This window comes from Salvelinus namaycush, chromosome 18 (genome assembly GCF_016432855.1).
Source record: "Salvelinus namaycush isolate Seneca chromosome 18, SaNama_1.0, whole genome shotgun sequence".
NCBI lineage: Eukaryota > Metazoa > Chordata > Actinopteri > Salmoniformes > Salmonidae > Salvelinus > Salvelinus namaycush.
Window position 1 is genome coordinate 26,373,546 of NC_052324.1, and position 18,482 is coordinate 26,392,027.

The following is an 18,482-nucleotide window of genomic DNA, read 5'->3' on the forward strand; positions in this document are numbered from 1 at the left end:
CCTAACATGACCTTGTCTTGTAAAGACTCTGACTCAAAACTCAAAAGGACTGACAGTGACTCCTCTGTTTCACCACGCTCACCACTGGGTCTGCGTCGCACCAAACAGCAGGCGTCACAAACACCAGGAATCTTCAACTTCAATTGCTCCACCTCCACACTTAACGCTACCACAGAAATCATTCCTTTCAATGGTGCAAGAAACAGATCTTGACCCAAGTTGCATGACATGGAGCGCCCGCTTCCTCTGATCAGAAGAAACACAAACAAATATCACAAGTCCACTGCAGGTTACCTATTTACTGATTCAACTGCACCCAACTCCTTTTCCACCCACTCTGAAACCACAAATGGATCCACCAAAAGGCTAGGATCCACTTTCTCCAAAAATGTCACTCCTACTGGATCAGAATCTTCTTTATCATGTCCATCGATGCCATGTTCAGGCCTCCGAGCTTTTCACCACACCTTCCACCTCATTTAAATCGTCCTCGTTCACTTCCATTTCACTTCCAGAACTCGGGCTGGCGCACGGCTCACTCTGTTTGCGCTTGACACCAATCTTCTTCGACACTGCATCTACATTTTTATTGCCATCTTCCTCAAATTCAAATCAACCTCTTCTTACTAATTTTCCCCCTCCATTCCTCCTCAGAAATACCGATATTCCTCTTCTCCCAACTTTGCTTGCGGCCCAATGACATCCTGGCGTAACTCCATCTCTGTCTTTCTCCCTGTGGCATTAGTCCTAGATCTGAACTCTCACTCCAGTTCCCATTGCCTCACTGTCTTTCTGACACGAGCAGCAGATACTACTGTACTGGAGCGGCTCTGTCTCCTGGCTACGTACTGGAGTCATAGCTTAAAAATGGACCAATAGAAGTATAATGAGAGGTTCCTGCAGATGCATGAATGCCCACATGCAGGAACGCCCAGAACTGCGGGCTGCAGTTGCACCCTGCTTAATAAATCTGCCAAGGCACTGCTGCTTTTCTGATTTAATCTTCTGTTGCCACATGGAAACTATTAACCATTTACAATGTAGGAAAATACTTTCATTCATTGCAGAAAAGCTGAAGGAACCGATTTTACATTGTAGACCTACATGCTTTTGGCATCATAGTGCCAGAGACGATTTTTGAGAACGCAGCAGGGTATCTCGGTCACACCATACAGGCAATCGCGAAAATAGTTGACGCCGTAATATGTCCCTTCTCTCTTTCCTTCCATTAGCTAGCCAGTGTTTTGGCTAAATGTAAAGTGGTCCAACCAGAGAAAAGTTCCAGTGATTGCATCGTTTGAATTTCTTCCAGACAGTTCGTGTGAGCTGGTCTACAAGAACATTAGGAAACACGGTGAGCTCCGGTAGCTTACTGGTCAACTTTCTGCAAGAAATTAGACTGGGTTCAGTAAACAAAAACTAGCTAGCGTTAGTTAGCTAGCAATGAAGCAATTAGCCATACTAGATTACCCTGTCGTCGGGTCTCGGCTAGGAAGTAACCAATGAAGTACTAGCTAACGTTAGCTAGCTAGCTTTAGAGATGAGAGGGCCAAAATAAGGTACAGAATACTGTCATAAGTCAGCAGTTTGTGTGTGGAATAAAACATGGTAACTGTACTGTGTACGAAGGCTAACGCGTTAGCTATGGCTCTGTGTAACGTAAGTTAGCTATATGCTAACTAATCTGTGTGGTGGAGGAATAGCTAGGCTAACTGAACATGACTAGATTGAACTCCAGATAGCTACTTTAGGCTACTGGATGCAATTTTATATATATATATATATATATATAGATTGCTTTCTCGACTGTGTTCTATTATAATGTAGTGTGTCATCCTTCTTTGGATTGATGGGATGTAATGTTAACGCCGTCGTTAGTTATAGTAACGTCAGTACGGCGGGGTCTACTAACATTATGGTACCATCACACATTGCTTCCCATGAGATTGTTTTCTTGTCTTGAGTCAAGTAATTGCGTGAGTTTTTTGGGACGTTGGGCTGTATTGTTGACTCCCTTGCCCAATGTCTCAAAAGACTACCGAAGTAGCCCCTGACGCTAACTATTATTGTGATGTGAGACTAAATCAAATTCACCCGTTCTAAGGCAAGGTCAACTGACAGTTCACAGTGGGGAGAGGTCAAGTGTTATAGCAATTCTGAAAAGAAGCAATGTCGTTCAGCCTGTAGGGGGTGGGTATAATTTGTGAAACGTTCCAACAGGAATCTGTTCCAAAAACTTCGTAAAGTACAAGGTTGCCAACAAACAACGCATACAAAGTAGCATGATAAATTAGCCTAGCTAACTAAGTTAGCTGCCGAATAGGTATCAACTCACCACGTAGCTTATTCTTAATGTTTGTCCATAGGCTACCAGAGTGAGGACAGACATGTTTCAGAATAAACGTGGTGAGTGAAAACCCTAATGAAATAGCCCACTCCCTATCCGGTATCTTATTCTGCTGCTAAACAACTTTGTATGCGTGGTTTGTTGGCAACCTTGTTGTTTACGAAGTTTTGAACAGATTCATGTTGGAACCTTCCACAAATTATACCCACCGGCCTGTAGGATTGCCTGTATAGAACTTTGTCATGTGAATGATTCACAACACCCGGATCTTATTATTCCATTGTCAGTTTATTTGCTGTGTGTATGTATTATTATTTTTTACGCTGCACAAGCATTGTCCTTAGCGGATAATAAAGATCTAGGCTATTGAATAGATTATGAATATTCTCTGTCATACATCCACACGTGATTGGTAGGGTTGACACTTGTTTTGCTATGCCTGGTTTAGACTGCATGCTACACTAACCTGGGGTAATTTAACAAAGAGTTCACAGCAAAGAAGCTCTGGCTGTCTGAATAACTTGACTATTCCACAGCATGAGTAGGAGACTAATGTCTAGTGTAGAAGTTGAAAACATTGATTTTAGTTTCTTATTTCAGCAGGTGTGAGACCATGGTGGTGAATCTCTGCCTACCACATTTCAAGACCACCATCCAGTGTGACAAGGTACAAAACAATTAGAGTTTTATGGACTGGAGTAGCCAAAACGCCACTTGAAGTTCAGTACCTTGTTGTCAAGTCAAAATGCTCATCACCCATAATGCTTGCACTGCGATGACAAACCCGGGATATGGCTCCAAAAGCGTACGTACTGAACTTCAAGTGGCGGTTTGGCTAGGACCAGAGCTGACATTATCCCCCATGTCCCTCCATAGATCCTTGACTAACGTTGGTTCAATGTATAACAATCTGAACAAATGGTTATATTCCCAGTCAAAGCAAATGGGAGAAAATGCTTCTAAATGAACATCTAAAATAAGCATTCTTATTGGAAAAATGTAGATACTCTCTTTCCCCTACCTCTTCTTCCTCTTCTCCATACTCTACATCTTCTTCCTCTACTCCATACTCTACCTCTTCTCCATACTCTACCTTTTCTTCCTCTTCTCCATACTCTACATCTTCTTCCTCTACTCCATACTCTACCTCTTCTCCATACTCTACCTTTTCTTCCTCTTCTCCATACTCTACATCTTCTTCCTCTACTCCATACTCTACCGTACTCTACCTCTTCTCCATACTCTACCTTTTCTTCCTCTTCTCCATACTCTACCTCTTCTTGATCTTCTCCATACTCTACCTCTTCTTCCTCTACTCCATACTCTACCTCTTCTTCCTCTACTCCATACTCTACCTCTTCCTCCTCTGGAGTACAACACAAAGCCAATCTTCCCTTTGTCTCATCACACCTCCCTGTCCTTCTCACCTACTGTGGTCATTTTCTGTCCTCTGGGTTTTATGGAGAGGAGGAGGAGAAAGGGAGAGAGATGTGTGCTTGAATGAGAAGAGGAGGAAAGGGTTGAATGATGTAGGTGGCAGATGGGAAGAGGAGAAGGAGAGGAGCAGGGTGCTATGTGGGAGGTTGAATCACAGATGACCTTGCTATGTACCGGTCTTTATATTATAGGTTGTCTGATACTCACTTCGCTAGGTGTTATTCTTCTTCTGGGAATGAGTCTTCCACTTTTTCACCCTCTTTACCTCTCCCCTCTTTCCTTTCACTCTCCACCTCTCCTTTTTGCTCTTTCCGTCGCCTCTTCCTTCACTCCTCCCCCTCATCATTTCACTGCTTTTAAATGTATGTAGTTCTGTTCTTGAGCTATTCTTGTCTATTAATGTTCTGCATTCATGTCATGTTTCATGTTTTGTGTGGAACCCAGGAAGAGTAGCTGCGGCTTTCGCAACAGCTAATGGGGATCCTATTAAATATCAAATACTTCTCTCTTCAACCCTACCTCCCTCTCTCCCCTAACCTCCTCTCTTCCATTCCTTCCTTCTCACGTTCCTCACTCTGCCCCTATTCTTTTCCCTCCCTCATCTAGCTATGTGCAGATGGGTACGACGTCACCAACCTCCTATCGGCCGACCCAGCAGTCCGGAGGCGGGGTTTTAAGCTGGAGTACTTCCTGCGGCCGCCTGTACAGGTGAGCTGACGCTGTAGAATATTTAGAGATGTGTATTATGACATCACTGTCCTATTCTTCTTCATCTCTTTCTAGAGAAGTGGTCATGGTGGGTATGTCTGTCTAATCTTCCTTTGTCTGACTCTAGGTGACACTGCAGTTTGGCTTCCAGGTGGAAGTGTGTCGGGTGGATGTGGAGCTGTGGCCCTGGGGAATGGACCGAGGACAGGCCTGCAAGAGGCTGGAGATCAGCACCAGCTCTGACCCCCCACTCCCCCACAATCACAGCTTAGAGCAGGGCCAAACCCAGGCCCAGCAAGGCCAAGAGAAGGGCCAGCAATGGGACCAAGCCAAGGCCCAGTTCAAAGGCCACCAATGGAGCCTCCAGGCCCAACAATATAGTCTACAAGGCCAGGAGAAGAGCCAGCAATGGACCCAACGTGGCCAAACGCACAGCCATACAGACACCAGCCAGGGGGCTTTCCACCTGGTGGGACGCTGTGAACTAACAGAAGAGACCCACGTCAGTTTCTCCCATCCCTGTTTCCGCCCGCGCCCTCCCTTCCCCTCCCTGCCCCCGGCACCCCGTGAGGGGTGTAGACAAGAGGAGCTGTGGAGCAGGGGCCCGCTCTCACTAGGCTCTGTGAAGCAGCTCCGTGTGACGGTGCCATACGGTGCGGGTGCCTCCGCGATGGGGCTTAAGGCACTGGCAGTGTGGGGGCTGCCTTCTCGCTGCTGCCCTCCGGACGAGGTGGAGAGGGTGAGGATAACGCATGAGAACGCTAGCCTGAGACCAGTGCCACGGCTCAGCCACTTGGCATCAGCTCAGCCTTCACCTGTCAATCAACCACCGGCACTGTCACAGACGACAACAGCAACTAGGTACAGTGTGTATAAAACACTGACTGTTTTCAACACAATATATGAGGCAGATGAATTGCAACTCTTTTTCACAAAGCCAAAGGCAAAACCGTCATCTGTGGGAGGATATTAATGTATTTTTCTCCTCTTTTCTATTCTCTGACCCCCAGCCTCCTGCAAGTCCCTGAGGAGTTCCTGGACCCGCTGACCCAGGAAGTGATGTTGTTGCCCATGCTGCTGCCCAGTGGAGTGTCTGTGGACAGCTCTACTTTGGAGGAGTACCAGAGGAGGGAGGCTACCTGGGGTCGTGTCCCCAACGACCCCTTCACCGGTGTCCCCTTCGTCTCTGAGTCACAGGCCCTCCCCAACCCCCACCTGAAGAGCCGCATCGACCGCTTCTTGCTCCAGACAGGGTTAGAGGTCAGGGAGGGAGCGGTTGGGAGGCAGGGCCACGGGGAGAGTCCGCACCCCTCCAGACTCATACCTCCACAGAGGACTGGAGAGAGTAGGGACTCTGCTGTCACCACTGCTGCTGCTGTAGAGTCAGCCAACCACCAGGGGGCACTTAGCCGAAACAGTGGGACTCGCACACAGACTACCCAAAAAGGGTCAGAAAGTGTTATTACACAGAGGAGCCAGCTTACGCAGTACAGGGGGACTGGGGCTTTTAACAACAGGGCGAAGAATGGGAATGGGAAGGATCGGTGCGCTGGTAAAGTTGGTCCTAAAGAAGGGGCAGTGGATAGAGTGAGTTCCCAGGAGGGAGGGCCAGACTTGGGGACAAGGAGAAAGAGAGAGCTTGAGGTTTGGGCCACTCTGATCCGTTCTAAGGGAAAGGGTGAGCCCACCGGGCCCAAAGCAGCCTCTGCTAGTGCTGGTCACTCCAAGGAGCTACTTCCTGACTTGAAAAGACCAAGAACAGATGCAAACCCCACTATCTCCTCAGGTGAGTGGTAAATTAGACAATGTGAAAAGCGTGAGAACAAAAACATTGCATTCTGGCGTTTAGTTAAAGTGACTTTGTTTAGGGTTGGCTGTATCAAGTGTTTGAATGTGTGTCACTTATGAGTGTTTGTGTTATTCCTCTTGTTCCAGCCACAGTTCCTAGCAGTAGCTCCCATGAGCAACGCTTGTCTGCCAGTCTAGACCAAGAACAGCGTTTGTCTGCCAGTCTAGACCAGGCCCTTCTCTCAGCCCTGCAGGGTCGACCCTCCTTTACCTCCTACCCCTCCCAAACCCCCCAGCTCCAGCACAAACACACAGACACACCTGCTGACACCCCAACAGGTAGGAACGGCCTCTAGCGGCTCTGTTTGAATTTGGCTAAAATGTACCCTTCCTTGGATTATGAATGCATGACGGGGAATTTCTTGAGTTGACTAGTCATTGGTTGAACAAGTTAGACGGTCAAGTAGTGCGATGTTGCCTAGGTAACCGGGAGAAAAACACTGTCAGAGGCAGTCCAAGGACTTTCAGCCTCATTACACTGTACCAAGTATTTTCTAGTCTTTATTATGTTCACCTACAGTACAATAATAATTTGGTGGGTGATTATTTGTCCTGTTTCACTCATGTACAAGTGTTTGTTAATACGCATGTGTGAATTGGAAATGTGTTTTTTGCATAGCCCACTCTCCCTGAGACACCCTCAGAGTGGGGTCACGGCCAGGGTCTGCCATTACCAACAGTGACCCCAGGTTTGCAGAGATAGGTTAACATCTGTCTTTATACTTCATCCTCCTCGACTCGCCATACAAACGTCCTTCCCATTGCTGTAATTAATGTAGTTTGTTGATAGAGCCTTTTTAAAATAGTGTTTGTTGTTGGAGTATTAAGTGGTCAGTCAGGGAGAATAAAATACAAACTGAACAGAGACTCATTCATGGTGTACATACTGCTCAATACATGCATTCTCTTTCTCTCCTTCATCCTCTCTCTCACCCTCTAGCTTTTCCTATTTCTCTCTTTCCCCCTCTTCTCTCCCCACTTCCCTTTCTTTCTCTCCCAGGTGAGAACAGGTGTGGTTCCTGTTCCTGCTCTCTGTCAGTCTACTCGACCTCTCCATCAGCATATCGCCTGCCCTGTGGTCACTTCCTGTGCCGCCCCTGCCTACACAGGAAGTCCCGCCCACTTGTCACTACAGCAATGCCCAATCACATCCTCTGTCCCACCTGCCATAGCCCTGCCGCTTCCAGTGACATCACACACGTGCATCACTGAACGGAAAAATGTGTGTCGCATTAACCACTGAACGGGCTATGGCGGCAGGTAACCTAGCGGTTAAGAGTGTTGGGCCAGTAACTGAAAGGTTGCCGGTTCAAATCCCTGAGTCGACTAGTTGAAACATCTGTCTGTACCCTTGAGCAAGGCACTTAAACCTAATTGCTTCTCTAAGTTGCTCTGGATAAGAGTGTCGGCTAAATGACTAAAATGTAAACGAACTGAACAACCCTACTGCAACTCACTGAAAATGTGTGTGCTCTTAACCACCAATGGATACGCAGTCACACACTCACTCTGCCTGTGCTCTTCACTGCACATGTGAGCAGCAGAATAGTGGTGGACATTGGAGGAAACACAGATTACAATGGGACTCTTTATTGTCCATTGGGCCTTGATGAACAATGACTTAAAATCCCTCCCTGCCTCTCTACCCCTGTCCCCAACAGAACTCATTAAAACGTTTACAGACATCTTCTGAAATGTGTGTTTTAGTTTGTATTATTCACTGTGGTGATGTGGGTTCTACTTATACCCAACTGTCATAACTTGAGAACCTTCCCTTTGCTTGGTCGGGGAGTGTGTTTGTTTCTGCTTTTCCAACTTGTTGTCTTGCTAAACCAAGGCTAGAGTGTAGCGTCAGTGTGTCACAGCTGCCATTGTAGATCTGTACAGAGAGGAATAGAAAAGTGTGTTCCGTCACAAAGAATGGTTAGGAGAGAAAAGAACAGAGGTCCAAGGCTGCTGTCTCATTGAGAAGTGGCCAGTACAGAACAAACATACCTTTGCTCCCCCTCTTCCTACTTTCCCCTTGTTTTCCCTTGTTTCAACTTAATTGTCCCAGAGGGAAAATATATTTTGCAGCAATAATCTTTAAACATGGACATAAATGTCCATTGATGATTGACAGGGACTTCATACATACAGTGCCTCATGAGTAGACATATCCCTTGCACGGTCTTCACATTTTGCTGCCTTAAAATTACATCTAAAAAGGGATTACATTCGATTTCTTTCCTACAGAGCTACACAACCTACTCCCCATATTCAAAATGAAAAGGGTAAAACTTGTTATAAATTAATACAAAAAGCGAAGATGACTTGATTACATATGTCTTCACACCCCAGAGTTAATACTTGGTGGAAACACCTTTGGCAGACATTACAGCTGTGAATCATTTTGAATATTATTCTTCCAACTTTTCACAACTCTTAGGGCAAAATATGTCCATTTGTTCTGGTCAAAATTGCTCAAGGTTGGTAAATTTGGTTGGGAATCATTGATGGATACAATATTCAAACCTTGTCTCTGATTTAAGTAAATTTAAGTCAGGACATACTAGACCACTCAAACTCAACACCTCATGGAAAGCCATTTTGGTGTGTCTTTGGTATAAAAATATTTGTAAATGTGTTGCTGAAATATAAATCTATCCCAGGGTTAGGTTTTCGGAAGACTGAGGCAGGGTTTTTTGTTAAACTTTTTACCTGGGCTTTGCTCCTTTCACATTTCTTTTGATCCTGACAAACTCCCCACTCCCTGCCGATGACAAGCATACCCATAACATGATGCTTCTACCACAATACTTAAATATGACCAAAACCTGTAGTTTTTAATTTAGGCCATACAGGTAATGTCTTGAGGTGTAAAGTACTTAAGTAAAAATACTTTAAAGTACTACTTAAGTAGTTTTGTTTGGTATCTGTACTTTACTATTTATATTTTTGACTACCTAAAGAAAATGTCCTTTTTTTTTTTAGTACATTTTCCCTGACACCCAAAAGTACTTGTGCATTTCGAATGCTTAGCACGACAGGAAAATTGTCCAATTCACGCACTTATCAATTTTCTATTAAGGTATCTTTACTCAAGTATAACAATTTGATACTTTTTCCACCACTGAGTATTACTCAATGTCCTTGTTGCGAACTGAATGGATGAATTTAGTGTTTTTTTAACAGGCTTCCTTCCTTTCACTTTGTTATTCAGGCCAGTAATGTGGAGTGGTGGCAGCATCATCTTTGTTATTCAGGCCAGTAATGTGGAGTGGTGGCAGCATCATCTTTGTTATTCAGGCCAGTAATGTGGAATGGTGGCAGCATCATCTTTGTTATTCAGGCCAGTAATGTGGAGTGGTGGCAGCATCATCTTTGTTATTCAGGCCAGTAATGTGGAATGGTGGCAGCATCATCTTTGTTATTCAGGCCAGTAATGTGGAGTGGTGGCAGCATCATCTTTGTTATTCAGGCCAGTAATGTGGAATGGTGGCAGCATCATCTTTGTTATTCAGGCCAGTAATGTGGAGTGGTGGCAGCATCATCTTTGTTATTCAGGCCAGTAATGTGGAGTGGTGGCAGCATCATCTTTGTTATTCAGGCCAGTAATGTGGAATGGTGGCAGCATCATCTTTGTTATTCAGGCCAGTAATGTGGAGTGGTGGCAGCATCATCTTTGTTATTCAGGCCAGTAATGTGGAATGGTGGCAGCATCATCTTTGTTATTCAGGCCAGTAATGTGGAGTGGTGGCAGCATCATCTTTGTTATTCAGGCCAGTAATGTGGAGTGGTGGCAGCATCATCTTTGTTATTCAGGCCAGTAATGTGGAGTGGTGGCAGCATCATCTTTGTTATTCAGGCCAGTAATGTGGAATGGTGGCAGCATCATCTTTGTTATTCAGGCCAGTAATGTGGAGTGGTGGCAGCATCATCTTTGTTATTCAGGCCAGTAATGTGGAGTGGTGGCAGCATCATCTTTGTTATTCAGGCCAGTAATGTGGAGTGGTGGCAGCATCATCTTATGGTCATAGCCATAGGGGGGTGGGTGTGGCTTAGGAGTATTTTTGCCCACTCATACAGGAGTAATAAATCCCTACTTGAAGGTGTAATCTAATTTAGTGGATTTGTTTTACTTTTTATCCTGGGAGCACCCTCAGCACTCCTAGCACCCATGAATATGGGTATGTTTGTCATCAGCAGGGACTGGGGAGTTTGTAAAAATTGTAATAAATATGAAAGGAGAAAAGCCCAGATAAAAAGACTGAGGCAGGTTTTCCCTCTGTCTTCTGAAAACCGTGGTATAGAATTACATTTTTCCACAGCACAATTACCCACATTTGAATTCCAAAGACACCAGAATGGCTTTGCAAGTGGTGTAGAGTGTTCCTGAATGGTCCAGTCTCCGTGCTGACTTTAAATCTGCCTAAAAAACTCAGATAATGTTTGAATATTGCTGTCCATCAACGATTCTCAACCAAATTTACTGAGCTTGAACAATTGACAAACAATGAATATACTGTGCATTCGGAAAGTTTTCAGACCCCTTGACTTTTTCCAGTTTGTTACGTTCCAGCCTTATTCTAAAATGCATTAAATCGTTTTTTCCCACTCAGTCTACACACAATAACCCATAATGACAAAGCAAAAATCAGATTTAGACATTTTAGCAAATTTATTAAACTGAAATATCACATTTACATAAGTATTCAAACGCTTTACTAAGTACTTTGTTGAAGCACCTTTGGCAACGATTACAACCTCGAGTCTTGGGTATGACGCTACAAGCTTGGCACACCTGTATTTGGGAAGTTTCTCCCATTTTTCTCTGCAGAACCTCAAGCTCTGTCAGGTTGGATGGGGAGCGTCGCTGCACAGCTATTTTCAGGTCTCTCCAGAGATGTTCGATCGGGTTCAAGTCCGGGCTCTGGCTGGGCCACTCAAGGACATTGACTTGTCCCAAAACCACTCCTACCTTATCTTGGCTGTTTGCATAGAATTATTGTCCTGTTGGAAGGTGAACCTTCGCCCCAGTCTGAGGTCCTGAGCGCTCTGGAGCAAGATTTCATCAAGGATCACTCTGTACTTTGCTCCGTCATCTTTCCCTCAATCCTGACTAGTCTCCCTGCTGCTGAAAAACCCCCACAGCATGATGCTGCGACCACGATGCTTCACCCTAGGGATGGTCCCAGGTTTCCTCCAGACGTGACGCTTGGCCTTCAGGCCAAAGAGTTCAATCTTGGTTTCATCAGACCAGACAATATTGTTTCTCATGGTCTGAGAGTCCTTTAGGTGTCTTGGCAAACTCCAAGCTGGCTGTTATGTGCCTTTTACTTAAGAGTGGCTTCCGTCTGGCCACTACCATAAAGGCTTGATTGGTGGAGTGCTGCAGAGATGGTTGTCCTTCTGGAAGGTTCTCCTATCTCCACAGAGGAACTCTGGAGCTCTGTCAAAGTGACCATCGGGTTCTTGGTCAGCTCCCTGACCAAGGCCCTTCTCCCCCAATAGCTCAGTTTGGCTGGGCAGCCAGCTCTAGGAGGAGTATTGGTGGTTGCAAACTAATTCAATATAAGAATGATGGAGACCACTGTGTTCTTGGGGACCTTAAATGCTGCAAACATTTTTTGGTCCCCTTCCCCAGATCTGTGCCCCGACACAATCCTGTCTCAGAGCTCTATGGACAATTCCTTCGATCTGATGGCTTGGTTTTTGCTCTGACATGCACAGTCAACTGTGGGACCTTTATATAGACAGCTGTGTGCCTTTCCAAATCATGTCCAATCAATTGAATTTACCACAGGTGGACTCCAAGTTGTAGAAACATCAAGGATGATCAATGGAAACAGGATGCAGCTGAGCTCAATTTTGAGTCTCATAGCAAAGGGTCTGAATGCTTAATTTATAAAAAAAAAAAAAAAAAAAAATGTAATCTAATTTCTAACAACCTGTTTTTGCTTTGTCATTATGGGGTATTGTGTGTAGATTGATAAGGAAATGTTTATATTTAATCGATTTTAGGATAAGGCTGTAATATAACGCAGTAGAAAAAGTCAAGGTATCTGAATACTTTCCGAATGCACTGTATGTTGCCGTAAGAGTTGTTCAAGGTTGTGGAATCAGTCATTCATAGCTATAATGGCTTAAAAAGGTACTTCCAACAAGTATTAGGTCAGGGGTGTGAAGACATTTGCAGTCAATGCCTACTCATTTTGTATTTCTTAGTAATTGGCAAAATGTTCTATAATTTTTCTATCACTTTGAAAATGTGGAGTACATTGTGTAGATCGATAGGTAAAATATCTAATTCCATTTTTATATTTAATTTTAAGGCAGGAAAATGTGAAGACTGCAGTGGGTGTGTAGACTTTAACTAGCGACGGTAGGTGATCGACAGGGAATTCATAGGTGATTAAATGTAGCTATATACTTCTTCCTTGCCTCCTCTATTCATCCTCTCACGCATGCCATTACGGGGACCCGTTGAGTTGTTTGCTGTAGGCTGAAACACTTCCAAACTTTTAGGCAAGAGAAGAAAGAGTGAGAGGTGTAGAAAGAGGGAGAGTGAACAGAGTGCTCCTTCAGCTGATGTGTTATTGTGAGGAAACAAACGGCAGAACCATGTGCTGAACTGAACTGACCACTGGAGGCCTGTACAACATGAACATCTCTCTGCTCCCTCTCTTCCTCCTCTCTTCCATCTCAACTGACAGCAGGAGGCCAGTACAAAATGGAACTACTCTACACCCAGTGGCGATTTTAGCATGTAAATCTTGGTGGGGCAAAAAAAAAAATGTGGGATGCATGCCAGCAAAGCAACAACACTAAACAATGCATTAATTGCACGATAATGGTGACAAACGGTGCCCACAAACGGTTAGGGCCTACATAAAGCTGTCCCAACAGCAGTCCCAACACCTTACCACTGCTACAGTTCATTCAGCCTCATTTACTGCCTTTAAAAAAAACATAGCTGATATGGCTGACTTGCTTAATCAAATGTGGTTTCTACTGACAATCGAGATGTACAAACTATGACATAAGGGGACGACAAGCGGATACGAGGCAATCCGTAATTTCGATTAAGACAATAATGAGCGAGAGACAACGGACGTACTCAATATAACTATTTGTTCAGCACTTTTGAAATTTACAGCGGCAGAATTCAGAACATGGGCCGTTCTTACATATAAACAGACAATGAAAGCTCTTACAATATTCGATGATTACAATTCTCTAAAACAGGTTATAGGCAAACAAGCACACACTGGCCACGAAGAATGTGTTTACAATACCGAGTTGGTGAAAATAGACCAAATTATTAGGGTGAGGCACATGTGCTACTTACAGCTTACTACACAACATACACTTAGTATTACTTTAGCTACAGTATACATATCTCTCTGGCATCCTATATAATTTATGAAGCAGCATAAGGCATTTTTGGACTCATGTTGTGATGTGCTTGAACAGGAAAGTGGCACCGCGGTCCTTTATGGGCAAATTTTGTCATCAAAAAGAAAGATGCCCAGATTTACAATTCCGAGTTGAATGACCGTTCAAAACATATTTTCCCAGTCATAGCTCGATTTTCCCAAGTTCCCAGTTGTCTTGTACTCACAGTTAGCCACTGATTCCTTCCCAAACCACTCATTGTTGAATTTACGATTTACAACTTGTAATGTTTATGTCCAATGGCCAGTGAGCACTGAGACGTTTATTCTCTAACTTCTCTTCATATGACAAGGATTGATAAGGATTCGATTGTCGACTGAATTCATGTTGACGACTGCTAGCTTGCTAGCTAAGATTTTGAAAGTATGATGTTGACATGACAACGTGATTTGATGTCATTCTATCTGTGGCCAATGACCTTGAGCCTTCTTGGATGGGCACTTCAAATATAATTCTATGGCAGAACCCAAGGGGCAAAAAAGTTCAAGCTCTAACCTTAGAATTGGGTAGACGTACTGTCCCATGAGTGACAGAAAACTGAGCCAATCAGACGCAAAGCTCTGTATTTTCTGCTGGCTAGCCCCACCACCACAGAAAGCACTAAGCTAGGCTAAAACACCTGCATTTTGGAGCTGCCTTACTCAAGAAGCAAAAAAGAGACCATGTTTGTAAGCAGCTTTATTAACTCAATGACTTTTTTTCTACATTGTTTGCAAACTGATATGTGACATGTATTAATGCCAAAATAACAAGCAAAACAGGCAAGCCCCCCCCCCCCAAAAAAATATATATGTACACGCCCGTTCAAAAGTTTGGGGTCACTTAGAAATGTCCTTGTTTTAAAATAACATCAAATTGATCAGAAATACAATGTAGACATTGTTAATGTTGTAAATGACTATTGTAGCTGGAAACGGCTGATTTTTAATGGAATATCTACATAGGCGTACAGAAGCCCATTATCAGCAACCATCACTCCTGTGTTCCAATGGCATGTTGTGTTAGCTAATCCAAATTTATATCATTTTAAAAGGCTAATTGATCATTAGAAAACCCTTTTGCATTTATGTTAGCACAGCTGAAAACTGTTGTTCTAATTAAAGAAGCAATAAAACTGGCCTTCTTTAAACTAGTTGAGTATCTGAATCATCAGAATTTGTGGGTTCGATTACAGGCTCAAAATGGCCAGAAACAAATAACTTTCTTCTGAAACTCGTCAGTCTATTCTTGTTCTGAGAAATGAAGGCTATTCCAATGCGAGAAATTGCCAAGAAACTGAAGATCTCGTACAACGCTGTGTACTACTCCCTTCACAGAACAGCGCAAACTGTCTCTAACCAGAATAGAAAGAGGAGTGGGAGGCCCTGGTGCACAACTGAGCAAGAGGACAAGTACATTAGAGTGTCTAGTTTGAGAAACAGACGCCTCACAAGTCCTCAACTGGCAGCTTCATTAAATAGTACCCGCAAAACACCAGTCTCAACGTCAACAGTGAAGAGGCGGCTTCTGGATGCTGGCCTTCTAGGCAGAGTTGCAAAGAAAAAGCCATATCTCAGACTGGCCAATAAAAATAAAAGATTAAGATGGGCAAAAGAACACAGACACTGGACAGAGGAACTCTGCCTAGAAGGCCAGCATCCCGGAGTCGCCTCTTCACTGTTGACGTTGAGACTGAAGTAGAAGACAGCATGACTACAGGTGCGCCTTTTCTGGCCAATCGCAATGCCACATTCCATGCTTCAGCTGTGCGTTTGTCCGTGGACTCCTCTAGTTCTCCTCCATGTGCTACATTCAGAAATGTCCCAGAGACGGGAAGCACACGTTATTTTCAGAGTCCTCTTTTCATATCCACAATGTTTGAAAGGAAGGCTGGTTTGCAATGTCTATTATTTTTTATTTTTTACAGAGTAGCTAGGCTAGCCTAACATCTTTTTTGTTCCATAAAGGTTTTAGATCATTGTGTTGGAAATGTAGGCTACAACGGGTTGGAGAATAGTGGGAAGATGAATCTGAGTGGGCAGGTAGCTGTTCTTGAACCATTGGAAAATGACCTGGTGGCGTGCACACATCCAAAGTGTGAAGATATTCAGAGAATATTTATTGTTTGTTATTTCATAACTAAGAAAAACATACATTTTGTTTTTCTCATGCAATTTACAATTGTTGTTTTTCTAACAGCCATGCTGTGTTATGTTAATAACAACCACTACTATCAAAGTGTTTTACATCTATGCCATGTACCTAGCTCTAGCTGTATGGCCAGGGGTCATTTGGAATTGGGCAAAATGCTTAAACCACTGACAGAAATAACAAAAGGAGAAAAAGGATACAAGTTATGAACTGTGAAGAAGGCATTGTTGTTCCACATAAGAATGTATATACAGATACATACAGTAGACCTACATATTGAATTATTCAATTCTACAAGACATTATATTTCATAATGCCTCAATAGTTATAGGTACTGTACACACCACCGAAATCCAGAAATGAAATACATTGATTTCTTGCACTGTAATCAGTGTTGTAGAATGATCAGATTACTCTTCAACAATCATTGGTGGTGGATAGAGTGAGTTACCCCATACCATGTGAAGTAGGCTACTTGTAGTCCTTATTAAATTCACTACATCAATGCAATATATTACACCTATTAATATTATGAACCACCATTTACTGAGAATCACTCCTGTTCCTCTATTGTTGAAATGAATCAATCACTGCCAACAAAACTGGTCGGTTGTGTTTTCTACCCAGTTCCAAGACAGGTTCTGGTACGTTTTAACAGTAATTACACCTATCACACAACTTTGCTTTACTGAAAGAAACTGAGGTGAAAGGTGTTTTCTGATGTGTGTGTGTGTGTGTGTGTGTGTGTCTGTGTCTGTGTCTGTGTGTGTCTGTGTGTGTCTGTGTGTGTCTGTGTGTGTCTGTGTGTGTCTGTGTGTGTCTGTGTGTGTGTGTGTTATAATGACACCTGGAGCCAAAGTCACATTCAATAACTGGATTTTTAATTATACAGTGTATTGATGGTTAAATAATAACTGGTCTGAGGAGGTTTGAGAAGACCAGTATGTGATATTGCGATAAGAAAATAGCAAGTTACCTTGTGGTGAGCGAGAGTGAGAAGGCGTGGAACATATGCAAGTCAATAGTAGTTCGAGCAACTAGCTCTCACAGTCTCACTTCAGAATTAGACATTCATGCACATTTTTAAGTTGTTGCAAACATACATTTTTTAAGTTGTTGCAAATATCAAATTTTGACGTGTTTAAGGTTACGTTTAGGCATTAACTCCGAAATCTTAAGGTTAGGCATTAACTCAGAATGGTTAAGGTAGGGTTAAGGTTTGCGATAGGTTTTAAAACAAAAATCTCAAAAACAACTTACCAGGGCTGGATTCAAACTTAGGCTACAACCTTTGGAATCAGAGACAGATGCTTTCAGAAACCTACTTGGAGGTAACAGTGCTCACTGTTGCCCCTAGTGGCTGGTTTCAAAGTCATCTCCCGACATCCTCAGACATGGGTGGACGTGGAATACTGGGTCTGTTCGTAAATTCACTCTGGAGTGCCACAGAGCGCTCTGGGCATTAGTGAATTAAGAGCGTTGTCAGATTGTTAGTTCCTAAATTCAGAGAGTTTCGCTCTAGGAGTGTTCAGCGCGCACACTGGACACTCTGGACGAGGTGTAGGGTAAATCCAGGGTAAATCTGAGTGTTCTGACCTCACAAGGGCAGTCAAGCACCCAAGCTAACTGGCTAACGTTGGGTAACTTGCTAGCTACTTCCAAACACAAATGAGAGAAAACCTCACTCTGACCATTTTACTCGCCCTAGCAGAGCTGGTTAGGCTGTTTTCATGTTATCTAGAGTGCTGGTGACTGTAACTGTTCTGCTGGCAACCATTTTTTATTTATTTTTTGCCAACGTTTACTGACGCTGGTCATATTCAACAGGTGTTGAGCGTTCGTAAATTCATCAGTTATTCTACGCTCTGGCACACTCAGACGAGAGTGCTCTGAAATCGGAGTAGATAAGTGGTATGATGGCGACGACAGAGATGGCAGCATCGTGACTAGCTCTTAAGCAACTCTGCAGTATTTGGTTTGTTTATGTACTATTTTTAACGTAATTAGCTCAGGAATTGTTTTGTGTCATTACATACAGCCGGGAAGAACTATTGGATATTAGAGCGGCGGTAACTCACCAGAACTTCCAGTATTACGACCAGGATTACGACTTCCCTAGAGCAGATCCTTTGTTTGCTCTCCCCAAAGCAATTAACTTATTTCAGAGGCTGACCCAAAACAACGCTGGCGGAGAAGAGGTACTCGAGGCGGTCTTCTGGTCCGACTTAGGAAGCGTGCACACCACCCATTGCTCCCGGTTATTTTACTTGCTCATGTCCAATCTCTGGATAATAAAATTGATGAGCTCAAGGCGAGAGTTGCTTTTCAGAGAGACACCAGGGATTGTAACATACTCTGCTTTACAGAAACATGGCTCTCTCGAGACATACTGTCTGACTCTGTAAAGCCAGTTGGGTTCTAAGTACATCGCACCGACAGGAACAAATATCTCTCCGGGAAGCAGAAGTGTGGAGGTATATGTTTTATGTTTCATGACTAACGACTTATGGTGTAACTGTGATAACATACAGGAACTCAAGTCCTTCTGTTCACCCGACCCTAGAATATCTCACAA

At 43.6% G+C, this 18,482-nt stretch overlaps 1 protein-coding gene across 3 annotated transcripts; it reads left to right on the forward strand.

Annotated features, from left to right (window-relative positions):
- Positions 1–1,237: 1,237 nt before the first annotated feature.
- Positions 1,238–8,028, forward strand: LOC120063274 (RING finger protein 37-like). Of its 3 annotated transcripts, none has more exons than XM_039013543.1 (7): positions 1,238–1,354; positions 2,948–3,014; positions 4,391–4,492; positions 4,620–5,353; positions 5,503–6,278; positions 6,428–6,619; positions 7,281–8,028. In XM_039013543.1, the coding sequence occupies exons 2-7, from the start codon at positions 2,961–2,963 to the stop codon at positions 7,550–7,552; spliced, it is 2,130 nt and encodes a 709-aa protein (XP_038869471.1). In that variant the 5' UTR covers positions 1,238–1,354; positions 2,948–2,960; the 3' UTR covers positions 7,553–8,028. The 3 variants fall into 3 exon arrangements, with proteins under 3 accessions (XP_038869471.1, XP_038869470.1, XP_038869472.1); XM_039013542.1 differs by having other exon boundaries at positions 2,951–3,014; XM_039013544.1 differs by lacking the exon at positions 1,238–1,354 and adding an exon at positions 1,405–1,559 and having other exon boundaries at positions 2,951–3,014.
- The last annotated feature ends 10,454 nt before the right edge of the window (positions 8,029–18,482 follow it).